Source organism: Bison bison, unplaced genomic scaffold (assembly GCF_000754665.1).
Source record: "Bison bison bison isolate TAMUID 2011002044 unplaced genomic scaffold, Bison_UMD1.0 scf7180017864155, whole genome shotgun sequence".
Taxonomy (NCBI): domain Eukaryota; kingdom Metazoa; phylum Chordata; class Mammalia; order Artiodactyla; family Bovidae; genus Bison; species Bison bison.
The window spans coordinates 2,995,607-3,011,299 of record NW_011494727.1 but is presented as its reverse complement, the minus strand read 5'-3'; the positions used below and the strand labels follow the sequence as shown (position 1 = coordinate 3,011,299).

The 15,693-nt window shown below is 46.1% G+C and overlaps 1 protein-coding gene and 1 long non-coding RNA gene across 7 annotated transcripts in view; one reads left to right on the top strand and one right to left on the bottom strand.

Moving 5' to 3' along the window:
- PDE8A (phosphodiesterase 8A) overlaps window positions 1-15,693 on the bottom strand; it is a 144,496-nt gene that overhangs the window by 8,393 nt on the left and 120,410 nt on the right. For all 6 annotated transcript variants that reach the window (XM_010841092.1, XM_010841093.1, XM_010841091.1 and 3 more), the window contains 9 exons: window positions 15,299-15,376; window positions 11,810-11,880; window positions 11,445-11,609; window positions 10,591-10,639; window positions 9,994-10,129; window positions 8,298-8,496; window positions 6,234-6,451; window positions 4,459-4,591; window positions 2,014-2,181 (listed from right to left, as the gene is read on the bottom strand). In XM_010841092.1, coding sequence (XP_010839394.1) covers window positions 2,014-2,181; window positions 4,459-4,591; window positions 6,234-6,451; window positions 8,298-8,496; window positions 9,994-10,129; window positions 10,591-10,639; window positions 11,445-11,609; window positions 11,810-11,880; window positions 15,299-15,376 — 1,217 coding nt within the window. The remainder of the gene's footprint in view (window positions 1-2,013; window positions 2,182-4,458; window positions 4,592-6,233; window positions 6,452-8,297; window positions 8,497-9,993; window positions 10,130-10,590; window positions 10,640-11,444; window positions 11,610-11,809; window positions 11,881-15,298; window positions 15,377-15,693) is intronic.
- LOC104989415 lies at window positions 2,222-6,223 on the top strand. The gene is made up of 2 exons (XR_825370.1): window positions 2,222-3,468; window positions 5,876-6,223. It is a non-coding gene; the product is annotated as an uncharacterized LOC104989415 (long non-coding RNA).

Here is a 15,693-nt window from a genome sequence, read left to right as displayed (position 1 = left end):
CCTATGTATTTAGAGAAATTCCAAGGAAAAAAACTTTTATAGTTACCCAGCTATTTATCATTTTTTAAAGTGTTCTTATCTTATTTTTACTGAGGAATTTGTTAAATAGCATTATATTAGTTTCAGATGTACAACATAATGATTCAAAATTTTTGTATATTGCAAGATGATTACCATAATAAATCTACTTAACATCTGTCACCATCTATAATTACAGAATTTTTCCTATAATTACAACTTTGAACATCTACTGTCTTAGTAATACAGTACTGCATATTTGAAAGTTGCTAACTACAGTTCCCATGCTGTACATTACAACCCCATGACTTCTTTATTTTATAGCTGGGAGTTTGTACCTTTTGACTCCCTTTAACCATCTTGCATCCACTAAGCTAGCAACCACAAACTTGTTCTCTGTAAGATTCCACATGTAAGTTAGATGATATAATAGTTGTCTTTTTCTATTTCACTTAGCATAAACCAAATGGCAAGAGTTCATTCTTTTTAATGGCTACATAATATCCCATTATATGTGCACACACATACCCACATCACCTTACTCACTGACCTATCAATGGGTGCTTAGGTTGCTTCCAACTTGGCTACTGTAAGTCATCCTGCGGTGAATGTGGGAGTGTGTGTATCTTTTGGGGTGGTTAGTGCTTTTGTTTTCTTTGGATAAATACCCAGAAGTAGAATTACTGATCACATGGTAGTTCTGTTTTTAATTTTTGGAGGCAGCTCCATAGTGGCTGCACCAATTTACATTCCCACCAACAGTGCACAAGGGCTCTCTTTTCTCCACATCCTTGACAATACTTCCTATCTTTTTGGTAACAGCCATTCTAACAGACGTGACGTGCTATCTCATTGTGGTTTTGTGATTCACCATTTTCAGCGCTACTCTCTCAATCTGTCCCACCCTGTCCTTCCCGCTGTGTCTACAAGTCTGTTCTCTACATCCGCATCTCTATTTCTGCCCTGCAGATAGCACCGTTCTTCTAGATTCCACATATATGCACTATATATGGTATTTTTCTCTTTCTGTCTTTCTTCACCCTGTATGCCAGTCTCTAGGTTTATCCACCTCATTAGAACTGACGAGTTCTTTCCTTTTACATACAATGGAATATTACTGAAGCGACTGAGCACACACACACCACAACTTCTTTTATCCACTCATCTGTCAGTGGACATCTGGATTGCTTCCATGTTCTGGCTATCATAAACAGTGCTGCAGTGAATGCTGGGGTGCATGCAGCTTTTGAGTGCCGGTTCTCTCAGGGTAGACGCCCAGCAGTGGAGTTGCTGGGTCACAGGGTACTTTTACTCCTAGTGAGAGTTTAAGAAACCTCCACACCGTTCTCCACAGTTTGACAGTGTCTATTTTGCCTCCATTCTTGAAGGATATTTTCACTGGTTACAGAATTTTAGGGTGACAGTTTTCTCCTAACAACTTTTTAAAGATGATGTTCTGAGGTCTTCTGGCCTCCATAGTTTCTGACATGAAGTTAGTGTAAGTAATATGTCATTTCTCTGAGTGATTTCAATTTTGTTTCTGTATCTTTGGCTAGTAGCTGCTCGAGTATGACATACCTGGGCATGGGTTAGATTTGTTGAGTTTCTCATATGCATACAGATTTATCTTTCACTAAATTTGGAAAAATTTTAGCCATTTTATATATATATATTTTTCCCCCATGAGAATTTTTTTCTACCTAGAGAAACTGGGAGGGGCAGCCAACAGTGTAATAACATCTTTAAAGTGTTATTAGGAGAAAACGTCAAATATGTGTTGAAAATATCCTGAAAGAATGAAAGCAAAGGCAAAATAAAACACATTTTCAAATAAGGGAAAACTAACAGAATTCACTGCCAGTAAGCCTGTAATCTAAGCAATGTTCTTCAAGGACAATTTCATTTAGAACTCCACTTCTAGTTTTAAGTCCATTACTTCCTATGGTCCTCATGGTGTTTCTTTTACTTGAGGGAACTTCAGAAGCTGCATCTTACCTGAGAGAAATACTCTTCTGAGATGCGTGCAGCCCACTCGATGCACTGCTCCAGGGGCCGGCAGGGGTTGGACACGTCAGCACACTTGATCAGCATCCTTTTGATCAGAGTCCGGTTCTCTGGAGCCCTGAGCATGGTATTTATGGCTTCTTGATCTTTATCAGTTTCCTAAAGCATGAGTGGAATTCAAAGCAATCAAAACGGGACCCCAGGTACCAAGCCCTGTTTTACTGTTGTGGCCCCACCGTAACCACGGTGGGGCTCTGTCTGGGATCTACGGTTAGGGTCTCTCAAAATAGTGCCGGGGATGCTCTGAGGTTGGCTCTCACTCTGCAGTGGGGAAAACCAAGGTCCAGTGAGATTCCAGCAGAACCCGGAAGTACAGCGTAGCACTGGAGGCTGGCATATCTACCTTTCCCCATCTTGACTCTTTCTCTGTTTCTCACAGTTGCCTTTTCTTTCTGTTCTATCACTCACTAAGTACTCAAAAGACTGGCTCTATCTTGTATTATTTACATTCATTAAAAAACACTGAACTGGAAAGTGAAACCTTTCTCTGCCCTTGCCACTGACGGTCCTGTGGTCCGCCAGGGGCTCTGCTGCTCCCCACCCAGCCCTGGGAGAGGCATGATCCTGGGAGTCCGCCACCGGTGTGCACAGCGTGTCGGATACACTGATGTTCCTAAACTCTGCCCTCACATTTTATGGTGGACAGAGGACTTAGTCATGGTCTTGTGATCTGCACTCACAAAGATATCTTGTGGTAGGCATGAAAATCAGTATAATTTACCATTATATTTTACAGATGAGGATGACAGGACTCTGAGAGGTGAAGAGACTCAGCCAGAGGTACTGAGCTGGCCCAGGATCAATGCGTGAGCCCTGCCTCTAGTCTGGACTCTTGTCTCTCCACAGTAGTGCCTGTGTCTGACTCACAGGGAGCCCCTCTGGATATGGAGCCTCAGCCCATGGGGTGAGGGGCCTCTGAAACAAATTCAGGTTGGAAGAGTGAGTACTAGGTCAAAGACATGAGCAAGCATCTCTGATTCTGAGCCACCAAGCAGCTTCCAGAGGAGTCAGCCACGTGGTTTCTGTAAGCAGTCACAGTCATCCCCTCTCGGTGGGGACAAGATGGGTGGGGGGGACCCTGAGCCCAGGCTGCCTGGTCTCCTCAAAAGTGACAGACACCGTGACCTCAGTGATTCTCATCTCCCACTGCCCACCAGCTTTGTGCTGACCCTTCTCTCTGTGCAGGTGTGTGACTACTGTTCTGTACTGCCCGCTGGGTGACTATTTTCTTCCACCTGCTATGACCCACTGGATCCTGGTTTCCAGTCTCTCAGTAAAAATCTAAGTAGTGACAGCAGAGAGGAGGAACATGACTGTCAAGGAGAATGAAAACTCTGCTGAGTCTGGAAACTTCCCAGAATGAATGGAGGAAGCCAAGTCTGCGAGGTACGTGGTTTCTTTCTGTGGGGTGGGGTCAGCTGGGGTATCTGTGCATGGGAGAATGACTGAGTCCTTGGAAAGGGCGTAAAGTCTGACAGACTGGAGAGGGTGAGGAGAGCAGAGTTCTCAGCAGGTTTCAGGTGAGACAGGGACAAGTCTGAAGGGTGATAAGCTAGAAAGCCAGGGACAGACAGAAGCCCTGGCCAAACAACTGAGCTGCAGCAGTAGAGCTGGAGTTCAGGGGCTATCTTCTTAGGATGAGTCGTCTCTGTGCTCGGTGAAGACTGGCAGGGGGCGACAGGAGTGGGGAGGAGCCTGGGGTTGGTGGTCGGGCAGCTGTGGGCCTCAGGCGGGTGCTGCGCTCACACTGACCTGCGTAGCGGGTGCTGTTTATCCAGAGCACACCTTGTGCCGTGTCCTCAGCACTGCGCCTCGAGGGCTACTGTGCCCACTCGAGACAAGCAAGTGGTGAAAAAGAGCCGAGAACTCAGAATGCCTGCTTTCTCAGCTGTGGGCTCCTGTCTGGGGAAGCAGTTAATGTTCTTCTCTTGCCAGAAAGTTCTGGACTCCATGCCTTAAATCCAACACCACCAGCACCCTGTGGTCCAAGTCCAGGAGCCTCCCCAACCCCCACCCTCCTGTGACACAAATCAGCAGAGGACAGGTCGGCTGCACAATGGGCAGTGGCTGGCGAGAGACCTCGTGGTCTCCAACTGGCCCCAAAGTACTCAGAGGCGGGGGACGGGGCAACTGTTGAACAAGGGCGCAGGAATGGCCCACCTCTCTATCGTCAAGTCCCTTCAGAATTGTCATGCTTTTTCTTGTATGTCTTGCCAGGTCTTTGTACTTTAATTTCCATTGGTTAAAAAAGTATGTATATGCAGTGAGCCCAGTGCAGGGATGATAATACTCATGATCTCTTAAGCCGAGGTTTCCCCACAACACACAGGAGGAAGAGCCCTAAACACAGACTCCATTTGCAGTCAGCTCACTTACCTCTTCTTCTTCTAATGCTACCAAGGGCTTGTTGATGATGTTGACAAATTTGTTGACATGCTCAAAGTGCTTTGTCATTTCTGTGGCTAAGACCATGTCAATGATACCCTGGCGCAGCGTCTGGTAGTCGTTCCTGTTTCAGACAAAAAAGGAGAGGCTGCTGCTGATTACTGATCCAGACCAGACAGGTGCTCCTGGAAACCAGCTGTGATCTAGGCCCTGTGTCCACTGAGGCTGAAATTCTAATGAACTGGGCAGCAGTGGCAGGCCATGCTTTAAAGAATGTGAAGGTTAAAGGTTGCTGCCTAGACTGCTATTAGTAAGGAGAACCTGAACAGAAGTTAAAATGAGAATCTTTGGGCAAAACTATGGGGTTCCTTGGTAGCTCAGCTGGTAAAGAATCTGCCTGCAATACAGGAGACCCCAGTTCTATTCCTGGGTTGGGAAGATCCCCTGGAAGAGGGATAGGCTACCCACTCCAATATTCTTGGGATTCCCTGGTGACTCAGACTGTAAAGAATCTGCCTGCAATGCGGGAGACCTGGGTTCTATCCCAAGATCCCCTGGGGAAGCACATGACAACTCACTCCAGTATTCTTGCCTGGAGAATCCCCATGGACAGAGGAGCCTGGCGGGTTATAGTCCATGGGGCTGCAAAAAGTCGGACATGACAGAGTGACTAAGCACAGCACATGCGTAAGACTATAGATACAGTGTTCATAGTGTTCTCATAAGCAAAAGGCATGTAGTTCTTAAGATTAAAGAAAAGCTAGAACACAGCCAGCTGGGGTTATTAAGAATATATCCCACACAGAGGAACCTTGAGACCCAACAATCTTAGAGCCCAGAAACAGAGGGTGAACCATCTGAAAGCTGAGAGAATCAATGGTGCGTACCTGATGCCTCTTCCTCTAGCCCTTTATATTTATTTTAAAAATTTATGTTTTGAGGATGGAAACCATTTAATTAAAAACATAAAAGGTACAAAGAGTATAAACTGAACTCCATGCAGCTATGCTGTTCTTTTCCCTGGAGACAGGCATAGCTGTCAGGGTCTTGTGCATTTTCCAGTGATAACTGATGTATATGTAAGCAACTATGGAAAAACCTTTAAGTCCACATATGAAATTCTAAAACATAGAAAAAAAGGTTTTTTTTTTTAATCCCTTAGGTTTAATAACTTTCCTTAAAATCCCAATTAGTAAGTATTCCTCATGACAGATCACTTCTAACAGCCCCACCCTAGACAGTGAGGGCACCATCAAGAAGAGAAGACACTAATCTCACAGCGTCACCAATCAGACATGAGACGTTTGCTGGGCAGAGTATGTTGGGAGTCTGCCAGGCAGAGATGTAAGATGACAGCTTCTGAATCTATCAAGGTGTTAGCCTTACACTGTTGTCTTGAAATGTTCAGGACACAACGGAACTGAACCTTGAAAACATCATGCTTGTGAAAGAAGCCAGACACAGAAGACCACATCCTGGGGTGCTTCCAATCGTCTGAAATGCCCAGAACTCACAAAGCTACGGAGGCGGAAGGTAGATCTGTGACTGCCTACCGGGGGGGCAGGACAGTGACTGCTCGTGAGTTCGAGGTTCCTTTGGGGGTGATGGAAATGTGAATGTCGACTATACGGAAGACTGCACAACTTGGAATATACCAAAAACCCCACACGCTTTAAATGGGTGAACTGTATAGTACCTAATTATATCTTAACAAATTGTTTTTTAAAGAGCAAAAGTAAACATACTTTCCAGCTCACTGTTCTTACCGCTCCATGTTTTTAAAGATGTTGCATTTGTCATCGCCGGTGGTCAGCTGGAAGGCCAAGGCCGCGTGGTGGTGCTCCAGCACAGCCATGTCGTTGTAGAGAATGGCCAGCTCGCTCCCGGCATTGCACAGGAAGGAGTTGGTCCTCCCGGGGTGGTCCACATCGTGGATAGTGGCTGCGATGAGGGCAGCAACCTCATCAAGTGGGTCTAAAGTTTGCTGAAAACAAGAGTTCTTTTAAAAATTGCGGCATGGCACTGAAAGCAAGGTAGCCTTCTGTGTAGTTCTCTTTCTGCCCTTCTGACTTTAAGGTAAGAATATTTCAAACTTCTGAGAAAAGCATAGTGTTGAGCAAATCCAGTTTTCCTAACTCTACTCAGAAACAGTTTCATTTTTGCATGTTTCAGAGGAAACATTATCTGATTCTCAGTCTCGCACAAGTTAGGGATTTACCAAGACACAGGGTGTCCTTACCAGACCGGAGTCACCTCCTCAGCCAGTCTGTCTTTAGACCCATCACATAAAAAGGTCCTTAGTCTGAGGTATTGACTTTCTACTTGGAACATTACTTTGATTTAAAATTATCAATTGGGAAAGTAAGATCCCACATGCCATACAGCATGGCCAAAAGTTCTCATTTAAAACTTTAAGTACAGAAGTGCAGGGTACTTTCTTCTAGTAGTCTCCATTTCTAATGTGTATATTCCTGTTTTCTGTATTTTGATTAGTCTGACTTGCAGTGAATTCTCTTGGTTATTTCAAAGAACAATCCCAGATGATCACATTGCTCTTCTCATTCTATAGGTTTTGATACATAGGTTTCTCATTTTGTTTTCTGTTATTTTTGGTTTTATTTCTTTGTTTAACCCCAATTTGTTCGAAATATTTTCTCATTTGTAGTGGCTGACATTTTTAAAGTGTTTTGAAGTATATCAAAACTGTGTCTTAGTATCAAGATCATTTTTGGAAATATCCTACGAACACTTGAAGAAAAGGTGTGTATCTAATTAACCAGGCTTGTAAATTTATTTAAATTGAAATTCAATAGTTTTAACTTAAAAAAAAGGTTTTTTGGCCGTGCTGCAAGGCATGTGGGGTCTTAGTTTCCCAGCCAGGGGCTGGACCTGCAGCAGCTGCACTGGAAGCATGGAGTTCAACCACTGGACCACCAGGGAAGTCCCCAGGGAGTTTTAACTTTAAATGGGTGAATTTTATGATGTGAATTACATCAGTAAATTATGTTAAAAATTAAGTTATTAATAGCTTTCTGAATGTATATTTGTATGTTATCTATCAGGGAGTTTCAAAAGCATTAAATTACAGCAAAAATTAGGTTCCCTTTATGCTGAACCACATTGACGCAGATGTCTCTCCTCTGCCCTGTGTTCATACTTCATGAGAACAGACCTCTCCCTGGACTCTTGTTCTACCTACGGTCTTAGTCGTGACCTTTAGTAAAACAACAACAAAAAACCACCAAAGAACACAGCTAAGGGGGGCTGGACTTGCCTGCCCTGCACTCGTGCCGGGAGGCTGACCTGTCTCATTCCTCACGAGGCCCCGATTCTCACTGATTCTTCCGCTTTCAGGTGCTTCTGAAAGTGAAACGGCCGTGCACCAGCGCTCCCTGGTCTTCTGTGCCAGTTTATGGCGGATGCTGATGGAAATACACTAATAACACAAATACTCTGGCAAAGCAGTGCAGGTCTAGTTGCTGCTTCGAACATTTCCCTAATGAAACAATTTACAATGTGAAAAGCTTTCTTAGGAAGCTTGGTTTGGAAGTGGGCAGTGAGCAGAGTGCCTTGGATGGCACTTTCTTCTCTGACACTCTTACTGTGACACACTCCCATTCCCTTTGCTCCTGAGCCCTCAAAGCTGGAGCTAAAGTGGCTCCTATTCGAAGGCGGAATGCCCAGGGCCACATTTGGAATTAGTTATCCACTCCCCAGAGCCAGGGTGTGGTCCTGCTCCTCAGGAGGCCGCACCCTTCCCGGGCCAGACTGCACCCTATACCCTGCACCCTCACCCCTGCTGTGAAGCACAGGGCACCAACACAGCTCACCTTGATCCTCTCTTTGCAGAGAAAGTAGGCAGTGGCATGCAGCACATCAGCAGAGTGTGTGGAGTTGTGGTAGGGGTTGGAAGCGTGATAATTGGCTTCGATCACCTGTAACCAGGATCTCAGCGTTGCCTCGGGGCATTTTAAGAATTCACAGACTCCGAAGCGAGCAAACACTTTGAGACCAAGGTAAATCAAAGGCCTATAGAGAAAAACATACACAGCATTAAATCAAAGTAGAGAAACAGGTAGAGTGTCTGATCTGTTCAGATCCAACAGGCAAACCTGAGCCAGACTTCCGGGAGTAAGCGGGACAGAAAGTGGAGCCTGTGAGGGTGGCCTGCAGGGGGCACCCTGTCGCCCTCTCTCCTGGTGGCCAGCACCAGCCCTGGGCAGAGCCCAGCTGCAATTCTGGGGGCACCTGCCTGGTGCTCCTACTGCCCTAACTGCTGCAGAGTACTCCCGGCACCAAGAGGGTGTCCAGGTCAACGTGCTGCCAGGCTAACTGCGTCCTCCCCTGTGGCCTTGCTGGACGTGTGTCACTGGCCAGACGTCTTGTTGGAAGAAGATACCAGTTCCCCACGGCAGCACACAAGCCAGACGCTGGCACACATCATGTGATGGTCTCAACACTCTGGAGGTGGGGGTTTCCCCAGACAGGTGACCAGCTGGTGCCAAATGAGGCCTGTCCTTGAGAGTCACCGTCATCCAGCCTCTGGCCTTTGCTTTTGGCTCTGTTGAGGCAGTGGCCAAACTGGCTGGGCTCCCAGGACTTCGGCAGACTTGCCCTGTCCCAGCTCACATTAGGATGTAAACCAGTGCCCACAGCTTTGTTTGCCGCTGTCACTGGCCCTGTGGGGCACACAGATGCAGAATGTCTTAGAAGCTTGACTTGCTCTGAGTGTGAGCAAAGGGCAGGGGCTGTCATAGGGACCACCACCCACATGGGATGAGACCTGACGAGTCTCCTGTAACGGCCCCTCTCTGCCTGTCTGCTGGGGTTGATGCCTCACCCTCCTGAAGGGCAACGCTGGCTGGCATCAGGTCTGAATGCCCTTCCCGTGTGCCAAGCCAACCACACTCCTCTGGCTGAGTGTTCTCCAGTGAGGTATAAAATGGGAGGGGAAACCCAACCCTTCCCTGCTCTAGGGGACCACACTCAGGTCAGGATGCTGGAGTGTGGGGTGTCCCCATGCCTGTCACCAACACAGCAACCAAGATCTGGGGACAGCTCTTATTTTTTTGGTTGTGCTGAGTAGCATGTGGGATCTTAGTTCCCTGACCAGGGATCAAACCTGAGATCCCTACATTGGAAGTGTGGAGTCTTAACCACTGGACTGCCAATGGTTCTGAGCTCTGAAATGAGACTCTGCTGCAGTGTCAACATATCACTACTTAATACCTACAGGAGAAATTAATAACCGTATCTTACAAAAAGAAAACCTCTGCTACTTGGAGACTCCAAGTAAGTCACTTTCTCTCTCTGTGGCAGTCATGGCCAGGCGAATTCCCCTTGGCTTCTCCCTGATCCCTTGCTGACGCTGAGGCCCTGGAGACTCAAGGTATCTGCTGCTCTTTCCCTGGGGCCTCCTCCCTGACCAGGGACCGGCTCTGGGCAGAGCCTACACTCCCGGAGAGGCTTTCTCCACACTGGCCCTTGGAATCAAACTCCCTGTCTGCTGAGCTTCCGTGGGCTCACCTTTTATGAGTGGCAGCCTCCAGTTCAAAAATACTGAAGTCCCAGTACTCCTCCTTTTCCATGGCCCGAGTTATCTGTGATGGAACATCATGAAGGGAGATGGGGACAATGCTGCTGCTGGGAGCCTGCTGAAGGTCTGCAGGGTAAACAGAACGGGATCAACAGGCTTGACGGCGTTTGCTGTCCCTCAGGGGGAGCAGCAGAGCTTTGGGAGCAGATGCTTTGTTTCTTAGGGTTTATGATAAACCAAAAACTTCTTACTGATAAAGTTTCAGATAAAAATTTTGAGATTTTTTTTTATCTTCATTACTTAAGTGTGGCTATAATACTAATGAAAGTATTAGTCACTCAGTCGTGTCCGACTCTGCAACCCCATGGACTATAGCCTGCCAGGCTCCTCTGTCCATGGATTCTCTAGGCAAGAACACTGGAGTGGGTAACCTTTCCCTTCTCCAGGGGATCTTCCCAACCCAGGGATCGAACCCAGGTTTCCTGCATTGCAACCAGATTATTTATTGTCTGAGGCACCAGGGAAACCCCAATAGTATTAGCTAAAATACTAATAGCAATCCAATACATTAAAAAGGAAAAACTTACTTTTTGTTGAAAGAACATACTCATTTCCGGATAATCTTCGCAAACCATCCTGATAAAAATCAAGGAAATAAACAGGGAAATCACAAGTATTCCTTACTCCTTGAAAACCCAGGACAGCCGGTCACAGAGGACAGCTGCGGGCGGCTGTCTCCATCCACACGCGCACACCGAAGCTCCCCCGTGATCACCCGTCTGATGACTGCTGACAGCCTTACTGGTATGAAATCTAGTGGCTTTAGCAAGCACCAATTAGGCAGGGAGGTGAATTTTTATTTCTGAACTTTGTCACCAAGACAGAAGGTGACAGATGGTAATGGAATGGTCTGTTTTCCATAGAGCTGGAGGCCTCTATCCTAGACAGCTGGAGGCGGCACCTAGAGCCCGTGGTCCAAAGCCTCCAGCTAACAAAATGATCCCCCAGCCTCCTCCCACGATGTCACCTAGTCTGTACAGGACACTCTGGAGGGAGCCAGTCGTCCTGTTCTGTAACACGGTATGAAACACTTTGTATTTTTTTCTGCCCCAGTTTTCAAAATCTTCAAGTTTTATTTAAATCAACTACTTGTAGAGCCCTTAAGTAAAAATGGAGACCTAACGCAGCAGACCAGCTGGCTGTCCTGAATACTCTCCTCCTTCTGTTCCAAGCTGAGGTCCCCCGTACCCACCACCCCCCTGGATAGGCAGCAAGTGGGTGACGGTTCAGCAGGAGGGCAGCTGAGCCTGGGCAATGCATGATCTACGCCATGGCTGACCCCACACACAGAGCACTGTGTAGGACAGCTTGTCAACAAGTGACCTCTGAGAAAACGAATGAGAGCAGCGGGATGGAGCCAGCGGCCTGTCAGGACACTCACAGACACCAGGCCCCCGACGAGGTCATTGGCGTGAGGATCATCGTCCTTAGCACCGAACTGTGGTGAATATAATTCAGTGGTTCTTAGAATTTCCAACACACGGTCTAAAGCTTCTGTCACAGGCATGGGACTGCTTTCCTGGGCAGCATTGATGATATTGATGACCTATAATAATACGGAAAGAAAAGTCCTGACTCTCATCACCTTAAAGGCAATGTGAGAGCAACCCAAAGAGTCAGGCTGGCAGCAGGGCTCATTGTTAGCTTAAGAAAGCCAAAGTGCTCCTGCCACCCTCCTCCCTCCGCAGAGGCAGCAGCTCCATACACCTAGGAGAGCCTCATCACTGCTGCGGGTCACTGTGTCACCTTGGTGATGGGCGCCTCGATCGTCATGGAATGGATCCGGGCCATGGAAGAGTGTCGTCTCTGGCTGGAAACTGTGGAGAGACCAGGTGGTACAGGGATCAGGGTGAGCGTGGCCTCACTCACTGCCTCCCACCCTCTTCCAGGCCCGAGTGAAGGGGCAGGACCAGAGCTACCAGGTGGCTCAGCTCCCTCCCCATCCTACCAAGCCCAGGATTCTGGCAGACCAACTCTGCCTCCTTCAGTTCAAGGCACTGGGAGGCATGTGACCCCCTAGACTGAACCTCTGAGGTCACAGGCCATCGAGAGAACAGAGGAAGCAATCTAGCAAGTTGAGGCCACACATTAGCCCCTCTGTGTCTGTAACAATAACGTTTTATAATTCAGCTTGCTGCTACCCAGGAGAGAAACGTTCTGAAAGACAATGCCACACAGGCCCTTTGTTTCATAGATGGCAGGAACAATACATACAACTCAATTAACTGAAATCTGTATTTCTGGTTCAGTTTTTCAAGGCATCCTTGGGTGCTTTTCACTGTTCTGCTTGAGACAGTTACCTAATCCGTCTAGATTAGCTGAGGTAGGTGGCAGTACTATGCTCTAATGTTTGTTAATTTTTTGTTGCTCCTGTCAAGACCCAGTTCCTCTGGGGTGGGGAGAAGCCCGGGCGGTGAACAGGCAGGAAGACACTCACGTGGTGTTCTGTCTCTCCCTGAAAGCCCCACTGTCCAGCCACATGCTGTTTACCAAGGGCCAGAGAGGACCACACACTGCTCTACCCGCCTGAGATGTCGGCCTTATTTTACCAAACAAGGGCCTGAGGAGAAACCACCAGGACTAACCTACTCAGGGGCTCTCACATGCTTCAAATTGCAGAGACCAACAAAAACTACCTAAATCTAATGTTGGTGACCGGCACATGGATGCTGTCTTTCCATTTTACCCAACAAGGTCATTAAACCAAAACCAGAAACCACTATTCTATCACTATGTCATAACAGGACTTATTCTCATTAAAAAATATAGTGAAGGTGACATATAAAAACCAAACAATACAGTAAATACAATAAGGTGAAAAAGAATAAAGATTGTTGTGACTATGTTTGCAGAAAATCTGAAAGACTCTACAAATGCTACACTTACAATCACTAAGTTTATCAAGATTACTGGGTGGAAGGTCAATACACAAAAGTCAATTATATTTCTACATATTAGCAACAAACAACTGGAAACTAAAAAACCATTATGACAGCATCAAAAAAATCAGTATTCAGGAATAAATCTAATGGATATCTAAGTGTAGGACTTCTATACTGAAAATGCAAAACACTGCTGAGAAAAAAGACAACCTAAATAAAGACAAAGAGCATGTTCATGTTTTGAAAGACTCAGTATTATCAAGATTTCAAGTTTCTCCAACTTGATCTATAGATTTAAGACACTCCCAAATAAAATCCCAGGAGGTTGTGTGTGTGTGTGTGTGTACACTAAGTAGCTGATTCTAAATGCTATATGGAAATGCAAAGAACCTAGAATAATCAGGATAATCTTGAAGAACTTTACCAGATATCAAGACTTACCATATAACTGTAGTAACTGATCATGGTATTGGTGCAAGCAAGGACTAACGGAACAATGAAACAGAACCCATGAGTCCAGAAACAGACCATATATTTATAGTCAACTGGTTACAAGAATGATACTATAGTAAAAGATGGTTTTTCCATATGGTGATGGGCCGGTTTGGGTTTCCCTGTAGGGAGAAAATTCATCCTTGATCCCTACCCTCACTCAATATAAAAATTGATTTGGAATGAATCATAGAGCCAAAGTGAAAGATAAAACAATAAGGCTTATAGAAGAAAATGTGGGAAAAGTCTTCATGACCTTGGGATAGAGAAAGAGTTCTTAAACACGACACAAAAAAGCACTATGTGTAATAGAAAACACTGATTAAATGAACTTTAAGATTCATTAAGAACCTCTGTTCATTAAAAGACTATTAAGAGTGAAAATGCAATCCACAAACTAAGATCAGTGTGTCTGGAATACTTATATCCACATCTAGAATATGAAAAGAATTCCTACAACCAACAAGCAAGAGATAACCCAATGAAAAAAGTGGGCAAAATTTATGTATATCACTTCACAGAAGAGGATATCCAAATGGCCAGTAGGCATATGAAAGGGGTGTCACATGGAAAATTAAAATTAAAATCACATCTGGTAGAGTAACTATAGTTTAGAGCCTAGTGTAACCCAGTGTGAGAGAATGAGGAGCAACTGGAACGCTCGAAGATGAGGGATGGCATGAGGGAGAACTGTGCACAGGTGCCCAGAGGCCCAAGGTGCCAGTCCTAGGCGACGGACCCACATGTCCACAAAGAAAGACCTGCATAGAAGCATGCACAGCAGCCTTACCCTTAACAGCCCTCAAATGGAAAGGTCAACACAAAAGGACCATTCCTAAGAGAATGGATAACAAATCGTGGCACATACAATGAAGTACTACCAAGCAATAGGAAAGAACCAACTGCTAACCACCCCCAGCAACGTGGATGAACCTCCAGACGCGAAGACGAGTGAAAGGAGCCATGCTATGTGCATGCTGTATGACTCCATTTCTGTGAGGCACAAGAAGAGGCCAGATTAACTCATGTGCAAGAAATGAGTGGATGCCTCTGTGTGGTGGGACCTGTGCGCGAGTGCAGGCCTGCAGGTGTGTATTTTCTGAATCTATTTTGGGGTGGGTGGTAACAGTCTATACAGGTCAACGGTACAGAACTGTCAAAACTTATTGAACTCAACACTTAATATGAATTATATGTAAATTTCAAGGCAATCAAAAAGAACAAAGGTTAAAACCCAAAAACATTAAAAGAAAAATGTTTAACTCTTCAAAACAGAGAAAGGGACGAAGGAATGCAAAGGATGAAGAGGAGTCACAGTGTGGCAGTGAAGATGGTCTGGGGCACCCGAGTGACCTCTGCTCTGCTCAAGGGCCGTGACAGGGAGGACCATGGTGAAGATGGTGCCAGCAGCTGCCATGACCCCTGCCAGGCACCACACACACTCAGTTAATCCTTACGTTGTCCCCTGTGGACCGCAGAATTATCCCCATCTGATGACGTGGAAATGGAAGAACTCAAGTCCACCCCCAAGGCTGCACAGAAAGTAGATGAAGCTGGGACCTGAACCAAGGTCGCTGAGGCCTGCACCCACACACTTCCCTGTACCACCTCTGCCCCCTGCCCCTGCAGCAGAGGGGGGCATCTATTCTTTATTCCCTGACTCCATCAGAAGGGTCAGATGAACCTACTGGCAAAGGAGTCAGGGGCGAGGGAGAAACGCACGCAGACTTCTATAGGGGCCCCCTGCCTGCTGAGCTTGAGGGTGGGGCAGTGACCCAGACAAGATGAGGAAGGGAGCCTCATGTTTCCACGGGCCCACCACTCAGAGGAGCACGTTTTTCTCCTCATCTTTGTCACCTACCTTCATTTGTTCGAGAGGCAACAGTTTTGACATCGAGGGAGCTTTTTCTCCTGTCTTTATGTTTGCCTGACTGATTATCTGTGGAAATAAATGATAAATTACCTCCATGAAGAGATTTTAACAACATATTAGTAAAATTACCAATATGAAAGCTTTAAAAGACAAAATTTAAGATTTAGAATGCCATTTAGGATGCTGCAAAAATCAACACAGTACACCAAGATGAACTCTCTGAACAACTGGGTTTAAGGGAGACCAACTTTCTCAAAAAATTTTCCACTCACCATAAACGAGGGTCTCAGGCCACAAAAACTGTCAGAAATGAACTCAGGAGAATTTCACCTACTTCTACATAGTTGGGCAAGTGGTGGGAAAATTTTGATCCCCGTCCACCC